Source organism: Colossoma macropomum, unplaced genomic scaffold (genome assembly GCF_904425465.1).
Source record: "Colossoma macropomum unplaced genomic scaffold, Colossoma_macropomum, whole genome shotgun sequence".
In the NCBI taxonomy this organism is placed as follows: domain Eukaryota; kingdom Metazoa; phylum Chordata; class Actinopteri; order Characiformes; family Serrasalmidae; genus Colossoma; species Colossoma macropomum.
In genome coordinates, this window is record NW_023496050.1 from 1,791,471 (window position 1) to 1,810,488 (window position 19,018).

A 19,018-nucleotide genomic window follows, 5' to 3' on the forward strand; every position below is an offset into this window, starting at 1 on the left:
ATAGCGCAGTACATCAGAATGTGGAGTCGCTTTATAAACGCCCCGCCCCTCGAGCTTATAACGCCGCCCCAGTGGCCTAATGGATAAGGCACTGGCCTCCTAAGCCAGGGATTGTGGGTTCGAGTCCCATCTGGGGTGAACAGCTTTTCTTCGACCTACTTTCAATTTGTCTTTTTGTGATTTACGTTTTGTTTAACCGCTAAAATAGGACACATTAACGAGATAATCGGCGAAAGTCATAACGCCTCGGTGACGAGGAAGCTGCTCCACAGGCAGAGATTTTCCTAGACCACTTTCAGTTCTGCTCCGTGTTTTTGAAGAGCCTCAGTGCAGAAGTGAAGTGCGTCCTGTCTGTGACATTAAAACAATGACAGGCATGAAAATATCTGTTTTCATTTTCGCCTGTGTAACATTATGTGGAGCCGTGGTGAGAGCTGAAGGTAAGTTACCTTTACTTCATTTGTCCTTCACTGCGTTAAGTCCATGTTGTTTACGCTTGTCTGGAGACGGTGCCTGAGCTTCTGAACTTCTGAACTAGCTGTGAAAAAACAAGATTGTTTTTCGACATAAGTTGTGACTGCAAATGGTTAAAAAATCTCAGAACTGTAGTCAAGTCGGTGTTGGGTGAATATGTGGGTCTATCCACAAATAAAGACCTTTTCGCTTCGCCCGCAGAGCTGATTTAAGATGAATGCTAAGCCGATTTGGCTAAACATTGCTGTCTGTGTTTAGCGGTCTTACTCAGGTAGAGTAATGCTGACCATACACTAGAAGACTTTGAAAAGATTTTTGAAAGACTAAAGTCTGACACCCTCTCACATCTGAAGACAGTGTCACGTTTTTTAGTCACAGAATATGATTTTGCGAAGACTAGGAATCTTGCAATGTCACTATTTACAAGACTGCAACTAGATTTTTTGAGATTATTCCCCATCATGCACCTGGTGGAGATTTACAAGCAGAGAAACACTTTTCCCTCCACTATGTTGTGGTACAGATGGGAAGATGCGCTGGCTGGGCGTGTTTAAGATCTGGGGCTCAGCTCAGTTCACTGTAGAACTGTATATTCTGGCAGATCATCACCCAGAATCTTTTAATTAACCTGTAAAATGTGCAGCTACTTTTTAAATTTGATATAAAGATTTACACATCAACACAACACGCAGCGATTCAGCATTGTCGACTGGGTGTCATGAACTAAACCATAAGAAACAAACAAACAAAATAAGAAACCACTGTAACAGAAAACGGAAAAAAATAGAAAACAGTTGATCGTTCTTCAGTGATGGCGTTCTTAAATATTAAAACAGTTTACATTTTAAGTTAATATGATTATTGTACTGAACTGCCGTTTTTTACTGAGATTTCAGGCAGTCATGCCTGCATATATTCTCTCTCTCTCTCTCTCTCTCTCTCTCTCTCTCTCTCTCTCTCTCTCTCTCTCTCTCTCTCTCTCTCTCTCTCTCTCTCTCTCTCTCTCTCTCTCTCTCTCTCTCTCTCTCTCTCTCTCTCTCGCCCGCAAGCACTCACGTGCGCCCCTGGCACTTCACTATTTGCATGAGCCAAAACCTACGATAATATTAAACACGGTTGATTTTGTCGCAGCGTCAAGACTGACTTAAGACCTCCATCTTGACCACCTTACACCAAACGATCGAGATGACGCGAGCGCGACGCGACTCTAACATGACTCTCAGGATTTTATTCCGACATGGATTTGTCTGCGACAGTGAAATCGCTTGAAAAGTCGTTTGGTGTAAGGCCGGCAGAAGTCTGCCTGAGGTAAAAGTGGTGATACTGCAGTGACTCCTGTAGAAGTTAGAGTAGCTCCCCAAACCAAGTTAACTAAAGATTCAGGTCAAAAACTGCTTAAAGGGGAATCCCAACAAGTGTTCAAACCACCTGCATAATTCAGTCATTAAGGTAGTAGTCATGAGGTAACAGTCATTCAGAGTATTCTGATTTAATTCATTAGAGAGAATCAGTGGTGGTGATAGGAACTAGGTGTCACGGTGCTACAACACAAATATAGCCATTAGATTTACTATCCAGAATGATCTGTACAACTACGTATCTTCTAAGCTTCTACATGTAGTGCTGGTCTTGTTAAAACAGTGGTAAATCTGAACAAGCTTTCTTGGGAATTTTGCCTTCCAACACCCTGTATGTACCTTTCCTTCATGAATGGATTAAAAAAATATATAATTTTTCACCACAATCTGGTGCATGGTGACAAAATCACAACTCAGAAGACATTTTAGAGGTGGTAAAAACTCTACATTTGGTAGAAGATTACAGGGAAACAAGAAGTTTGTCTTTTAAATCATATCAAGCATGATTTATCTTATCATATAACCAGGAACATAAATTAAACAGTGTAGAAATGGTCCATTTTTATTTCAGGTTCACTTTAAAGGTGCAGAAGAGTGTCTTATAATTTCCACACCTACTTTTAAGCCTCCAATTTGTCCTGTCTAATAGGTATGGTTTCCAAAATTGAGTGAAATCATTCAGTTTGTGACTGCAATAGCTGTAGATCAGGAGTAAGACTTGCTTTGTATAGGGCTGAATGATTTGAAGAAAATATCTAAATGCAACTTTCCTGACCAGCATTGTGACAGTGATTAAAATTGCAGTTATTTTCTATAAATTGAGGTCCAGGCCTGTTTCATGGCCAAGAACACCAGTACGTCCAGCTTTTAGAACACATGGTCAGCCTAAAGGAATTGATTACTTGTTAAGACACTTTTGACAGCGTAGACTAAAATTAGAATAGCAGTTCTTGTGGAAAAATTGCACCCTTTTAAATCGCAGTTTCGATATAAAATGGTTAATCTTTCAGCCCTACTTGTGTGTTTTCTTTTGCACCTGTTAAATGTCATTTTACATCCTCATAACAGTTCCTTTCTCAGTGTGGAGAAAAAATTGCTCATTTAGAGTGCGTCTTTCATTAGTAATGCAAAAGGGGAAATGTTTTCTGTATCAGAAAAGGAAGTGTGTCTGTTAGAAATGTGGTTGAGTTCTAAAAATTTGCTGAACAGAATTTTCCATAAATTCAAACACCTAAGTATATATAACATTTAAAAAATGACACAGTGACTCTGGGGCATTTAAGATGCTGATACAAAAGCTCATAGGCAGAGCTCTTTTCTGCAGTGGTCAGAGCTTCCTATAATAACCTATTACTAAGGTATGTGGTCAGCCATGTGACCAGCAGCAAGGCAGTTATACGAACCTAACATGTATGCCACAAACTAAGTGTGAAAATATTACCCTGTTTAGTGTGAAAGACCTACATTTGGACCGCAAACGCAATACAACGACTGGCCCAGAATAGCTGTGTGTTGACTGACCAACCGAGGCTTAAATGACATCCTAGCTGTTGCTCAGTGTGTTGTTTGAAATGCAACTCTATTCTTGTTCTCACATCAATATGGAGTGGAATTCATGACAAATCGAAAAGCTCACTATGGTGGAAAAGCATGAAATGCAAAGCACTCAAGACATTACTTTTCCATAGTGATATGCAGAATATATGTCAATATGAAAAGCAAAACCTTTATTACATTGTTTTCACGTCGCTTGTCCTCTTTACTGAAAAACATGAGGAATTGCATTTTAAAAAATGTTGAATTCATGTTAGAATTGAAATTATACTTAAAATGCATTTGCCTCACTGAAATGCAGCCAAAACTGTGAAATGCAAAGTATACATATGATTGCTTTTAAACAGCAACAAGTACAAGATCCACTACACAGACTTAGCGTTGTTTTAAGTATTGCACAGTGGAAAGCAATATAACTCGTGCCTTTATTAGGCTACATTTTAAGGTGGATTGTATTAATTTCTTACATAAATTCAGCATTTCCTTTTTTTTTAAATGCAAATCCTCATGCATTGTTTTTCATTAAAGAGCTCAATAGACATGAAAACAGTGTAATAGAGGGTTTGTTTTTCATTTTGGAATAAATTCTGCATGACACCATGGAAAAGTAATGATATGTATGCATTTCATTTCATGTTTGTTCACTGTAATTACTGCTTTCTAGTTTGGCATGAATTGCTCTCCACAAAGTTTTCCTGAGTTTTTGCCACATACAGTTTTATGCAAATGTTTTGGCATCCCCTGGCTAAATTACATACTTTGTTGATTTTTAAAGTGAAAAGGAGTAAAAATGTTCACAGCAAACTATTTTAAAAATAACAAATTTCTGCAAATGTTCATGCACATTTAGTTAAAAAGGAAACAGAATAAAAAAAATAGTAATTGTGGCATATACAAATGTTTAGGCACCCTGCTAAGTCAGTACTTATCAACACCCCCTTTGACAGACATCGCAGCTTGCAAATGTTGTTTGTAGCCAGCTATGAGACTTTCTGTTCTTGTTTTAGGAATTTTCACCCACCTTTTCTTGCAGAACACTTCTAGTACTGCATTTTCCATGGGGCGTCCTGCATGAACAGCGTGTTTAAGATCTGTCCAGAGACTTTTAATGATGTTCAAGTCCAGGGAATGTGAAGGCCTTTCCAAAAGCTTCAGCTTGCATTTGTTGAAGTAGTTAATGGCGGTGTTTGAGGTGTGTTTTGGATCATTGTCCTGTTGTACAAGCCAGCCTCTTGGTGTGGCGTGCAGTACCAGTTTGGTGTGAAATGCACCATTTTAGGAAAAGTAACCAAGTCAGCATTGTTGACAGTGGTGGTAATAGGAGCCAGACATCTGAGGAGTTTGACTCACCTAAATTCTGTCACACTTGCTCAATGCCTGAGAAGATGTTTTACGATAGTTTTGCAAAACATTTTTTAGGAAATAAAAGAGCTGAATATAGTGTGTACAGAGCTAATTCACATACATTCACAGTAAGGCACAGTAACAAAAATAGCCTGTTTAATTATAAAGGGCAAAAAAGAAGTTGGTAAATGGTGATGTGAAAATGAATCAACACGCATTTTCTAAACCGCTTATCCTTCTGGGTGGCGGGGGGTGCTGGAGCATATCCCATCGGTCATAAGGCGGAATGCAGGATACACTCTGGACAGGCCGCCAGTCCATCGTAGGGCAGACAGACAGACAGACATATACATTCACACACACATTCACACCTAGAGGCAATTTAGCGTGTCCACCTGGCCTGACTGCATGTCTTGGGACACATTCTAAGCAGAGGTAAATTATAAAATACAAGAAAAATGTAAGATATAGGCCAGTTAAAATCTATTCATGGCTGATGGGTACATGTGGAAGGTTGTGAGGCAAAATAATACCCAACAAAACATATATTTTTAGATTTACCACTATTTTACCATCAACTTAACATATAAAAACTCCAGTGCTTTTGGATATTAAATAAAATGGCTATATTTGTGTTGTAGACATTGTGACTTCTGGTTCTTATGACCACCATTGTGGAGAAGTCTGAGTCAGCCGTTTTTTAAAAACTTGTCTGTGTTTTTTTTCCCCCAAATGCTACAGTAATGGCTGACTGTGTCATTATCTGACTCATGGACTGCTAAACATGTGCACTCAATTTAGCGACACACTTGACAATAACCACCTCAGTGCAAGTATGAAGTTGCCGTTTGACGATATTATTGCAGTGATAATTGTTCAGGTCTGTTTTTTTTTACTAGCCATTCAGTTGCACTGGCTCCTGTCTGAATCTTTAATAAGATTTTGTGGCTCTCTTATTGTGTTCCTCACTCAGGGGTACTGAAGGCCACTGTCTACTGGAACGCAACACAAAAGTCCGTGTCACTGAAAGAGGGTGTGCTGGATAAAGCGGGCGATGCTTACGGTTACTATAATGACTCATTCTCCTCCACGGGATGGGGAGTGCTGGAGATCCGTGCGGGTTATGGAGAGACTCCAGAGCCAGATGCCATCACGTACTTCCTGGCTGGGTATTTGGAGGGGTTCCTTACTGCCCGGTAAGTGGACACAGATACAGTTTGTAAATAGGAGTCACACTTATACTTACTGTGTAATTCATTACTCGTAATCACCCCTTACCCAAAGATTACTCCACTGAATAGGCTTGTACTGGGCAATATATCGTTTATACAGCTGTACCAATTCTGTTGTCACACTGTGATATTGATTTTCACTTTCATAGATGACTAGCATTATATTTATGACTTTATATTCCATACAGTGGCATAAATGTTTTTTTTTTTGTTTTTTTTTAGTTTGTTTTTCAGTTTTTTAAAAGTGTTAACTACAGTGTATGTCATTTTGTAGGTGCCTTGAAAGAACAGTTTTAAAGACGTAAAAATGAAATAGATTGAGGTTTCCTTTCTGAAAATGTGTTTTTTTTTGCCTGGTTAACATTTACAGTGCTGTGTAAGACAAAACAGCAAAACAGTCCATTCAAATAAGCTGTTTTGGGCTTGTAAGACTTTCTTATAGCATAGAATAGCAGCACTCAGGAAGCAAGTGGACCTTTAACCTTTCTTAATGTTAATCATTAATATCATCTGATGTTGTGGTGTAGTAGTTCAGGTTCAGAAGGTAAAAAATCATTTTTTTATTCAAACTTCTTGTCCTCTGCTGCTAGTTTGAGCTAATTAGAGAAGCCAATTGGATTTTTTTTTAGCTGAATTTTCCACTTCAGTAAAAACATGTCCAAGAGGGACCTAGTGAGAGCACTAAGGAATTGGTGCTCTATCATCAATGTGACTGTGTAATTGTTTTTTGTCTGCAGGCAGATGTATGACCACTTCACCAACATATATCCACAGATTATAACGGAGCAAAAAGTTCTGTTGGCAGTGAAGAAGTTCATGAAGTAAGTGTGTTTCTTCTCAAAACCTCTCCACTGGGCCCCACAGAGCTGAATTACAAAGCTAACATTAGGGTACATCTCTGTGTTCAATAGACAATAATGGTTAGAAAATAAAAATACATAATTAGCAGTCAATAACAGTTAGAAAATCTGCTTCTCAGTTGTCTCTGCTCCAGTTGGTCACTCTAGCAAAGTGTGTCAAATTGGATTCCTTGCAGGCCACAGCTCTGCAATGATTAGTGTTTTTTTCCTTTTCTAACACTCTGAATTCAACCCATGATGGCCTTGCTAATGAGCTATTGAGTCAGAAGCAAGGAGAAACACTAAAGTTTTCAGAGATGTGGCAATTTTAGGCTCAAATAATCTGGCTAACTAAAATCTTTTAATGTGAGACACTACACTGCTTCCACTTCTACATAGACTACAGAATAGGGGTTGTGGACTGTCCTGCTTTTTTATGTGGGCCAAAGAACTTTCGCCAGCCTATCACTGTTTCCATTTGTGGGATGAATGTTATCTTAGTGTCACAGATATCCTACTACCACAAGCAAGGCAATGAACATAAACTGTACTTGACCCCTTAATGATCGATTTAAAGGAGAATTCCATTTTTTTTTCAAAATTTCTGCATAATTAAATGTGTAAGATAAAACACAGTGGTTTAGAGTGGTTTGATGTGAAATGCTCTGTTCTAAAGAAGCTTACTTTCAAAATTGTTCACAGTGGTGGTGATAGGAACCAGACATCTGAAGACTTCAGTGCTACTAAAAGCTCCCTCACAGAAAGTTATCTCATGAAAAGGTTATGGATACGCTGCCTGAGACTTTATTTTATAATAGTTTCGAGATTTGATTTGGGCTTAAACATATTTTTTAATGCATTCATTGTGGGGAGTTACGTGCAGAATGTTATAAGGCAAAATAGTCCCCAGAGAAGACATATTTTTCAGATTTATCACTATTTATCTGTTGTCAACATGACATCCCCTAGTCTTTATTTACTTTATTACTTGATTGTATTTCTAGTCTCTAGTATCTACTATTCTATCTTCTAGGGTTATCTCTAGTTTTCACTGTATGGAAATGTTTTTGTTATTAGGAAACAGGATGCGTGGGCTCGGCAGCAGGTGAAGCTGAAGAGCAGTGATCCTTTCTGGAGCCACACCGGCTTCATCTTGGCTCAGACGGACGGGCTGCAGGCTGGTGTGGCAGACTGGGCTAAACGCATGGGGAGGAAGGTGAGGGGAAGAGAATGCGGATGGAGAACGGTCATAAAGTATAGAATTATTGGGGCAATACGTTTACAGGATGCCATACAGTCAAACGTGTAATATATTAATAATTTAAATGCACTATTGGAAACATTGCTTAAACAATATCAATACAATACAGCATTTTTTATGGCTCCATGTTTGGAGGCATTCCATGGTTCATAGAACCTGTCAGTTGATTGGGTATAAAAACAATAAATGTTCATGATGTAAACCCACATACATATAAAGATATGACAAAAATTAAGCAAAAAAGGACTTAAAGGGCAAAAATGTCTGGCACAATATTACCTTCACAGTAAAAGGCAGTGATCTGAGAGTTTTAATTCTAATATGGTTTAATAATAACAGTTCATATTGCTCTGCAGTGCCCCATATCCTTAGACTATTTTAGAATTTCTTTATTCTCTCTAGCCAATTTATAATGCTCTAAAACCTTTTGGTGCTGTTGTTATATTAGGCAAAAACACTGTAAGTTTCTTACTCTTCTGAACTTACTTGTTTGTTTAATTATCATAGTCTTTAATGGTATAAATAAATCTTACATAAATCTATGCCAAGGGTTTTACACCTGGTCACGTTACATGATTCTAAGTAAAATTAACACATCCTCTACAGCGAACAAATGTACAAGTTTAACATATTGTGAAAAAATGCAACATAGAATATCAAATGTGCCATATGTTTTGTACAGGCCACATTTTTTTTTTCCCACTCACTCCAATATGTTAAAAGCAAATAACCAGTAATTCTGTGCTTAAATGTTCAGAAGTGTGTTCTCTGCAGAGGACAACAAAACACATGTTTTCTCCAGGAGTGCTCAAACAATTTACTGGTTAAGAACCGCTGACTTAAAACATGTATACATGCTGGATAACCTTGCAGTGTTCTTACTAGGTTTGTCACGATAATGAAATTTTAGCTGACAATTAATTGTCTTATGAATAATTGCAATTAAGGATTTCTTTTTTGTTCATTTGTTGCTGTCTTGCTTTCTAGCTGTCTTTTTCCTTTGTAGCTACCACTAGATCATACTGATATGAAATGATACACTGCGCTGTAGTGCTGATGTGCACAGTCTACAGTCAAGTTTCAACACTTGTTCTGCACGCAAACATACAAAAGTTAGCGTTAGCTATCCATATAACAAACAAAACCCCCAAACATTTCCTTAAACGTGTTTTAGCACTCAGTTAAAAGTTGTGAACGTGCACTGGGTTTAGAACGTCTGTGAGACCCATAGCTTGTCTCAGTGACTTTCCCACTTTCATTTTTTCTCAACAAAACTGATGAAAATGCATCCATTTCATAGTTTGCCTGTGATGTGATATGAGAAGTGACTGGACAATAATTACGGTCAGCTTAAATAATTGCGATCAGGCGATTATGTAATAATTGTCAGGCTAAATTCTTACATCTTTCTTAAAATATGGGAAACATTCTATATAGTGACTGGGTTTAAGACCGTCTCATGACTCAACAAAAACACAAACATTTATTTGTTAATTTATTGTATTGTATGCATTTATTTATTAAATAATTTGCTTAGCAGATACAGTCGTACGCAAAAGTTTGAATACCGCCAGTCAAACTACATGTTTTGTCGTAGTGACAAGCTAACACACCCTCTACAGAGAACAAACTGAAGTGTACAGTTTTTCTGGAACTTTGGTTTGCAATTTCTATCAGTTTGCTAAATGTGCCATATAAACATAAATAAATAAAACATGAAATATTAAATGAGCCATAACATTTTTGTTTTATTTTTTCCCAATATGTTAATTTCAGCAAATAAACGGTAATGTACAAAATGTAAATTAAATGTATTAAAATGTGCAGACATGTGCTCCCTCTAGAGGATGTGTTAATGTATTTTCACTTTGAAAATCAACGAAACATGGAACCTGACCGGGGTACCCAAACTTTCACATACGCCATGTAAACGCGTCTATTGTGTAGTTGCATGTTTGTGTAAATGAGAAGAGAGCATTAGTAGCGTTAGTATCGTTCATCCATAAAATCTCACGGTGGTTAAGCATTACATAACACTTTACTGAGCACTGTAACTCCCATTTAGCCTGAACTGTAAGTGTAATTGTGTCTCTTTCTCTCCCTGTAGCCCCTGTCTCTGTTTGAGGTGCAGTTTCTGAATGCTGTGGGAGATCTGCTGGACCTGATCCCTGCACTGGTACCTGGAGCTAAAGTGAATCTGAAACACTATAAAGAGCCACCCATGGGTCACTGCTCCGCTCTCATTAAGGTAGACCTGCACTTTAGAACCATGACAGCCAGTCAGCTGATGAGTGATCATGAGGGTCCAAAGTATTAAACCCAGTTTTACACACAGTGCTGACTCTCAGTAACAATAATGCTTCAAAGTATTCACATCAGCATGTTTTATGCTACACCTTATCTCAGATTGGTTGAGGTGCCTTAAATACAGCGACCAACTAGTTTATTAAGTTCACCTTCTTGCATCCATTTTATCTGGTTGACTTACTATATACGTGCACTTTTTAGTTCTACAATTACAGTCCATCTGTTTCTTTAACCCCTTTCACCCTGTTTGTCAATGGTCAGGACCCCACAGGATCATCACAGAGCAGGTGTTATTTGGGTGGTCGATTATCGTCAGCACTGCAGTGACATTGGCATGGTGGTGGCGAGTTTGTGTGTGTTGCGCCGGTATGAGTGGATCAGACACAGCAGTGCTGCTGGAGTTTTTAAACAAAGTGTCCACTCACTGCCCTAATAGACACACATGGCTTATTGGTCCATGTTGTAGATGGTGCACAGATTGTGTTGGCCATCCTCTAGTCCTTCATTAATGGTCACTTCTGGCTGGATATTTTTGGTTGGTGGACTATTCTCAGTCCACAGTGACACTGAGGTTTTTAAAAACTCCAGCAGCCCTGCTGTGTCTGATCCACTCTTACCAGAACAAGACACTCTAACACACCACCACATCAGTGTCACTGCAGTGCAGAGAATGATTCACCACCCAAATGATATCTGCTCTGATGTAGTCCTGTGGTGGTCCTGACCATTAAAGAACAGGGTAAAAGGGAACTAACAAATGAAACAGATATATAGTAAGTTGAACTGATAGGATGGAAAATGAGAATAGAAACAGGGAAGTATACTTAATGAAGTGGCTAGTTGGTGTATACAGTACCAGAAATGTAAACACCAGAGGCCACCTTAAACACAGCTTGTTTTACATGAGGAGATGGGGTAATGTCATTTTTATCAGTGTTTCTCAGATATTTCAGTCCTGCTTGAATGCGCCATGTCAGTCATCCAGTCAGTACAGATTCTGCTGCCTTTTACTTAATATATACAAGCAGTAGAAATAACAAGGTTATGTTAACCCTGTGTGAATTGACATGTCACTATTGATGATATTTATTCTGTGAAAAAGGAGTTTTCTTAAGGATACAGTGTGTCTAAGATCAAACCGATATTTTCTATTTTACCTTGTGTACAACATGTACAAGAATATTGAAATGCAAAAAATGACAGAAATAAAATGTTGATTTTATGCAGCACTGTTGACTCTTGACTAATAATAATGGCAGTAACACAGTGCATTCACCTAAGACAGCAAGGTTAATGTTTACGGTAAACAGAATAACAGTTAAATTATTTTCTTTTTTTTAATGTCTTCTTTTCTTTTCTGCAGTGAAAGCGCTGCGTAAATCGAGTAGTCACTTTTGTCTCAGGCATTTATACCAAGATTTCTTATCACATGCAAATTGGTCATAACTATTAGACATCATGTGGTAAAACATTTAGTTTATATTTATAATATTGGAATATGGGCACTCAAAACGAGTAACTGCTGTCCTGTTTGCTTAGAGGTGTTTTCAAACAAAGCTTTGAATCTCAACAGTTTACACCATCATTTTAGACTGAACACAGTGAATGTGTATCCATACCTGATATGTATCTGAGCCAGATCTCCACTTCCAGTTTACAGTCGTGGTGGAGTAGAGGAAAAGTAGTCACTGTTGTTCTCATGGACGTCACTGATAACTTTAAACTTCATTCACCCTGTTTTATGTTCAACTTGCATTAACATGATTTTCATATTCAGTTCATGTGAGCTGTTAAGTTATTGTAGGTAGAAATACATTCTTTGCTTACTTTGTCCACTCATAGAGCTCCTACAGAATGCACTGCTTTTTAAATTTAAATGGAACAAAATCTTTCTTTACTCAATTAAGTACTCAAACTAATGTGATTCATCAACTAATTGCTTTACAGTCCTAATTTTTATATTTTAATTTAAAAAGTATCTGAATATATCAGGGACACCCTGTCTAACCCAGAGGTAAATGGGGCAGTGTTGGCCAGATGGTCATTATCAGCTGTAGTTCCCGAGGCTCGATGTAACTGGCCAAAAACAACTAAACCAATAAGCCAATTCAAATAAACAGAGCTAAAAATATTACGTACAGGCAAACTAATATTATAATTAACATAAAGCACAATACAAACAAAAGAGATACATTTTTTTTTCCTCAAATGTATCTAGAACACTCAGCTAGTGTGTTGCGCTTGCTTGAGAACTTGATTTTGATAATAACTATACATTGTGTGTGTCTGTGTGTGTGTGTCTGTGTGTGTGTGTGTTGCAGATGTTGCCAGGTTATGAGAATGTGCTGTTTGCTCACTCTAGCTGGTACACCTACGCCGCCACTCTGCGCATCTTCAAACACTGGGACTTCAAACTGAGTGAACCTCACACAGCCACAGGGAAACTCTCCTTCAGCAGTTATCCTGGTGCGTGCAGAAACCTACCTATGCATGCGCTCACACACACACACACACACACACACACGCAATTATTCAGCATATAATGTATTTATACCCTGTGTGTACCCTGTGTTTGATTTGTGTGTAATTGCTTTAGCGTAATAAACCTGTGTTTTCCTGCATATTTTGTTGTTTTCTCTATTCTGCCACACCTGTTGCAGTCAGTCGGGTTACTAACCCTGCCAAACTAGGGCTGAGTGTGGCTCAATTTTTTTCTGATACTTTGACTCCAGTAGACCACTGAACTCATGTTGAAATTCTGTAGTCGAGTGACATGCAGTGGAAAAATGTGTAAAGGATAAAGTTCTGGGTTTAGAACCTTTTTTCTGTAAATTTATAAATCACATTCATTTTTGCTATAAAAAATCCAGCTTAGATCCGGAGTTCATAATGTACATATTATATAATACCAACTATAGAGTGATGCGCTACTTCAGTGGTCTATACCGGTTCCTGATGAAGTGCATTTATATGCCACTTAAAGGTGCCGTTTTTCACTATTAAAGAGGACCTAAAATTATAAAATTAGAGTTTTTAGTGATTTTAAGTAGATTAACAAAAAAATAAAAATTGCAGATGCCACATGCACACACACTCCCAAACTGATGTGTAGTCACATAGTTTTGTATCTGATGTCCCGCAGGTTTTCTGGTGTCTCTGGATGATTTCTATCTGCTGGGCAGTGGTTTAATGATGACCCAGACCACTAACAACATCTTCAACGCCTCTCTGTACAGCTATGTCACCCCTGCCAGCCTGTTTGCCTGGCAGAGGGTCCGACTGGCCCATGCGCTCGCCCACAATGGCCTGGAGTGGGCTAAGGTCTTTGGCAGGTACAACTCTGGTGAGAAAATGCCTATTTAACTGGGAGTTACATAGTTAAACAGTTTATCTGATTATCGTTTCCAGTCGAATGCAAAAGTTTGGCCATCCCTGGTTAAATGATATGTTTTGTTGATTTTCTAAGTGAAAGTAACACATGTTAACAGTTGGGGACTGTTCAAACTTTGCATACAGCTGTGTATACAGGTTAGGATTTAATTACAGTTCTACCAAATTTGATGTCCCTCATTTTTTATGACCTTTAATACCCCTAATGGCCTAGCTATTGTATGTTTTGCTGATTTTTTGAAGCTTTATGGCCTGTCCAGCTGTTGAATAGCATTACAGATACAAGCTTAATAGGTGTTTAAAATACAGATTAAAAAAAAAAACACATTTGTTCAGCCCATGACAAACATGTTGGGTCACTTTTTATATTAAACATTTATATAAATAAAGATTTGTTGTTGTTGTTGTTGTTGTTGTTGTTTATCATTATTACTATTATTATTATTATTAGTAGTAGTAGTAGTAGTAGTAGTAGTAGTAAGAGTAAGAGTAAGAGTAGTAGTAGTTTGAAGTGGTGGTAATTGTGATAGTAGTGGATAGTAATTGTAGTTGTGTGGTGTTTGTAGTTGGAGGTGGTAATGATAGTGGGCAGTGGTAGGTGGTGGTTATAGTGGTGGTGATAGTAGTAGGTGGTTGTTGGTGGTTGGTAGTGGTAGAAGTTGTAGTTGTCATTGGTGGTAGTCATGGTGCTAGTAGGTGGTGGTGGTGGTAGGTGTTGGTGATAGTGGGTGGTAGTAGGTAGTGGTTGTAGTATGGTCGTGGTGATAGTAGTAGGTGGATGTAGCTGGTAGTGGTGGTTCTAGTTGGTGGTGGTAGTATGTGATAGTGGTAGTAGTTGTAGGTGGTGGTGGTGGTAGTAGTAGTAGTAGTAGTGAAACGTTTGTCCTTTTTGCATGGATGAAATGTCAAGGTCAGTGACAATGACTGTCTTGTTTTTTCTTACTCTCAGGCTCATATAATAACCAGTACATGGTGCTGGACACAAGTAAAGTTTCTCTGGGCTCCAGTATTGATGATGGCGCTTTAATTATAGTGGAGCAAATCCCTGGCCTAGTGGAGTATTCGGACCAGACACAGGCACTGCGCAGAGGTAAAGCTCTCTCAAAGTACTTTTAATTGGCACATATCATAAAACCAATTTTTCTCTGCTACTTTGAGTTTAATGTAGTATGTACACTTTGTTACAATTTCAAACTGTACCATTCACTTCCCTCTCACTCCTCACTGCCTCACTTAACATTTTTTTTTCTGTACATTTCGGTCTGGACTGCTTTTTGAATAAGGCCAACCAGAACAGAGGTCATTTACATATCAAATGTTCAGGGCAGAGTAACAAAAAAGCCTGTTTAATTCTAAGTGATAAAGTGAGGTTGGAAAACGATGAAAAAAGAGTGCATATAACCACACGATCATTATAGGTGAAAATAAAATGCATACTACATACAGTACACACTCATGCAGTAGTGAACATGCAACATGCAATAGTAATGCTTAGTGTCCAGTTTGCAGTTAAATTGCTCTGCGTGTTCCTAAGATGCTATCTTGTTGACTCCAGGTTACTGGCCCTCCTACAATGTGCCATTCCATCAGAGGATCTACTCTCTGAGTGGCTATAAACAGATGTGGAAGAAATATGGAAATGAATTCTCCTATGACCTTTGTCCCAGAGCCAAGATCTTCCGCAGGGATCAGGGGAGCGTGACTGACTTGGCCTCTCTCAAACACATCATGAGATACAATGGTAACCATAGTAACAGTAACATTAATGTCTAATACTAGGATGTCAGTCTAAGGCTGCTTTAACACACAGTTCGTTTGCTAAAGTCCACTCCAGAGTTTGGGTCATGATATATCTTTTTCATTTGGTTGGTTTGGTTTCACATTGCATTGTCCACCATATAATAGAGGTGAGTGTTGGTTAATTGGTCAGAAATTAGGTAATTAAACAAGTGCCTCTACTTTGCCTCTATTAATGCCAAATGTGCCCAATTTTATATTTCAGTTACTATTATAAGATCCTACAGAAGCCCTAAAGAGCCAAGAGTTTCTTCCAGCATCAACATTACTCATGAAACTAATGTACAAATATAACTAATACTTTTCATTTTGAGTGAAAACTAGCATAGGGCTACATCAAAAACAACTCAGAAAATAATTTAGATGTGTAAATGTTTAGCTCAACCTGAAAAGAGTGCTTTAGTTACATGCATAACCTCTTGGTAATTTGAATAAAATATATACATTTTTAAATCCAGACTTTCTGTATGTTACTCTGTAAGTTGTAGTTTTATAGTAAAAGCTCCATAACTACTCAAATCTAAAGCATAACACTGAATATTCTTAGAGTAGCCTGTTAGCTCTTTGCCAAGCTGTTCATCCAAGATTAACTAGTTAAACATAACTGCATACCAAATACTCTTCTTACCTGGAGTATTTAGTCTGTCTTCAGCTGTTTACTCCATACTGGGGCTATATGGCAAAAATATTTAGTGTTTTCCATTCTAAGGGCAGCTGTCTAACTAGTCACTGCCTTTAAAGGCACCTCTCTCTTTGGGCAGCATTTTAGCCGAAAAGGAACCTTAGTAGGCATCGCATTTGGGACAGTGCTTCAGAACCATCATATGTCATAACTTTCACTATGTTGCACACGTTTCATCTGTTTACTCACAGTCACTGGTCAGCTTACACTCACTGTTTAGCTGTTAAATAATATCAAATAAACTTGCTTACATGTTTTCTAAACCTGTATGTGAGGTGTGACATATGGGGGTTCTGGGTGGTCCGGGACCCCTTAATTAACCTCTTGGATACCCTGAATGTCTCAAAATTGTGGGGTGGTCTCCGAAAATAAACAACGATGTTACGATGTTAGACTTAAATACTAACTGAAGGAAAGGTCATTGTTTAGCTCACTGGAGATGCAGCACTGGTCTACCTCACGGTGGCGCTGTACCAGATTGGTTCATTCAGTTGGTCTTTCATAGCCTACCAAAAGTAGCTTTACCCAGGATACCTCTGAAAATCTTCACAATATGCGACAGCATATTTGTAAATCTGACAAACGTGCCAAGTTTTCCAAGACTTTGGTGGAAAGAGTGAACTGTTACTTATTTCTCAACCAAAGACACTGAGATGTGGAAGATCTCAATTAATTTGAAAAAGAGCACATTACCAAACTAGAAAACAGCATTTCCAGAAGAAGAACTGTTAAAACAAACATTTCATTGCCATTGAAGCTATCATCAGTGCCTCTGTGGTGAGGTGTTTTGCACACTGCCTGTATGACATGGTTATATATAAAAATATTCTGTATATGCTATAAAACCTGAAGTAGAGGCTGTTTTGAAGCCTGAATTTTGTCTTCATTTTTGTCCATCATCACTTAACAACTACCTTTTTGAAAACTGTGGGTGGAAACATTAACAAGAAAGCTAAAATTGAAGTCAAATTTACTGTTTTATTCTCTCTTCTATTGTTGATTTCCCCTTTAGAGATAAAAAGATACATTTTTTTGACATCTGTTCCTGAAAGGATTCTGAACTGAAAGAATTCATTCTGAACTGAAAACTAGTAGAATGACCTCTGCACTTTTGTTTTATAGATTATGAGAATGACCCATATTCAGAGGGTGACCCCTGCAAATCCATCTGCTGCCGTAACGACCTGCGTAAAGAGCATGCGTCTCCTGACGGTTGCTATGACACCAAGGTAACATTCCTCTATCTCCTTCCCTTCTGTGCTCTCCTTCAGCCTGCACTCTCCCACATTCAGGTCACTGTCTGTGTGTCCTGTTTTTATTACACATTACACTTGAGTAATTTCGGTATTAGATTAGTTCAGTACATACTGAGGTGAGTTTGCTCATCTGTGTATTTGTATCTCAGACATTTGTGTGTGTGTCTCTCTCTCTCTCTCTCTCTCTCTCTCTCTCTCTCTCTCTCTCTCTCTCACTCACTCTATCACTCTCTTGCTAGGTGACAGATTTCCTGAAGGGGCAGAAGTTTGTATCTGAGGCTCTGAATGGTCCGACCACAGAAGGTGGTCTGCCTCCATTCTCATGGGATCGGTTTAACAGTACAGCTCACCAGGGTCTGCCACGTGTCTACAATTACACCTTCATCACCATGCAGCCTGTGCTCTTCACTCCATGAGCTGCCTCTGGGGGGGGGCAGTTTTCCTCTGGGAGATTTTAGGTACCACCTGTTTGTTAAATCAGTAACACTTCTCCAAACACTCTGAGGTCTTGCTTCAAAACTTAAGAATTACCTTTGTGCACAGCGAAGTTCAGAACTGCTGGGTGAAGTCACTTTCAGGACACAGTGTTTTTTAATAACTGGACATTTTTGTGGAACATTTTAAGTATGATCTGATGTAACTAGCTAGATGCCTTCTTTGCTTTATGTTGTTCAGTGCCTTTTGTTTTCGAGTTCTTGAGTCTTCTGTTAAGGTACAGCCAGGGTGGTGTCTTTGAATGTCGGTATTCAAAGGTTTTGTTTGTTTTTGTTTTGACAGTGTATGTATTTTGTGATTTACAATGCTGCAACAATCAAAAAGCATCTCTTGCTCTCAGGGCTGTAGTTTAAACCAAAGTTAATCAGTATTTTATACAATGTGCACGCAATCAAATGGGATATGCTGCATTTTTGTATGTTTTTTTCATATACAATCAATAAAGCCAAACTATTCTCAACATTCTGGTTGTTGTCTTTCATTTAGTATTGATTAGCAGGGCTTTGGTGCTAGTTGCAGTGCTGTGAAAAGGTATTTGTCCCATCCTGATTTTCTGTATTGCTAAATATTTGTTACTGTGAATGCTTTTAGATATTTAAAAAATATTAGACAAAGAGAACAACTGTAACTAATTATTATTTTATTTATTTACAGAGCAAAATAACCAACATGTCAAACACGTGTGAAAAAAGTCATTGCCTTTTCAATTTGTTTCAAGTTTTAGCGAAATAACCACTATCAACGTTTCCTGTAGTTTGATATCAGCCAATGTTAGGAAGAAATTTGAGCCTGCTTTGCAGAACTGCTTTAATAGTTTAATTAGTTGCTTTTTACTTTTTTGCATAATTTGACAGCTAGTTAACCTAAAATTTCATGATGATGATTTCATGATGATTTCATGATGAAACACATACCACTGTTTTTATGTGATATGGTCCCTTTAATTTAACACATGCCTCTGTTTATTTGGCCTGTTTATTTAACACATGCCCCTGTTTTACATGATATGGACCCTTTAAGTTAACACAC

The 19,018-nt window shown here is 38.2% G+C and overlaps 1 protein-coding gene and 1 non-coding gene across 2 annotated transcripts; both read left to right on the forward strand.

Annotated features, from left to right (window-relative positions):
- The first annotated feature begins 65 nt into the window (after window positions 1-65).
- trnar-ccu lies at window positions 66-138 on the forward strand. The gene has a single exon. It is a non-coding gene; the product is annotated as a tRNA-Arg (tRNA).
- On the forward strand, window positions 69-18,451 carry plbd1 (phospholipase B domain containing 1). Its single transcript, XM_036565020.1, has 11 exons — window positions 69-440; window positions 5,704-5,926; window positions 6,700-6,783; window positions 7,879-8,017; window positions 10,170-10,310; window positions 12,691-12,835; window positions 13,512-13,712; window positions 14,709-14,849; window positions 15,315-15,500; window positions 17,361-17,467; window positions 17,734-18,451. The coding sequence occupies exons 1-11, from the start codon at window positions 368-370 to the stop codon at window positions 17,908-17,910; spliced, it is 1,617 nt and encodes a 538-aa protein (XP_036420913.1). The 5' UTR covers window positions 69-367; the 3' UTR covers window positions 17,911-18,451.
- The last annotated feature ends 567 nt before the right edge of the window (window positions 18,452-19,018 follow it).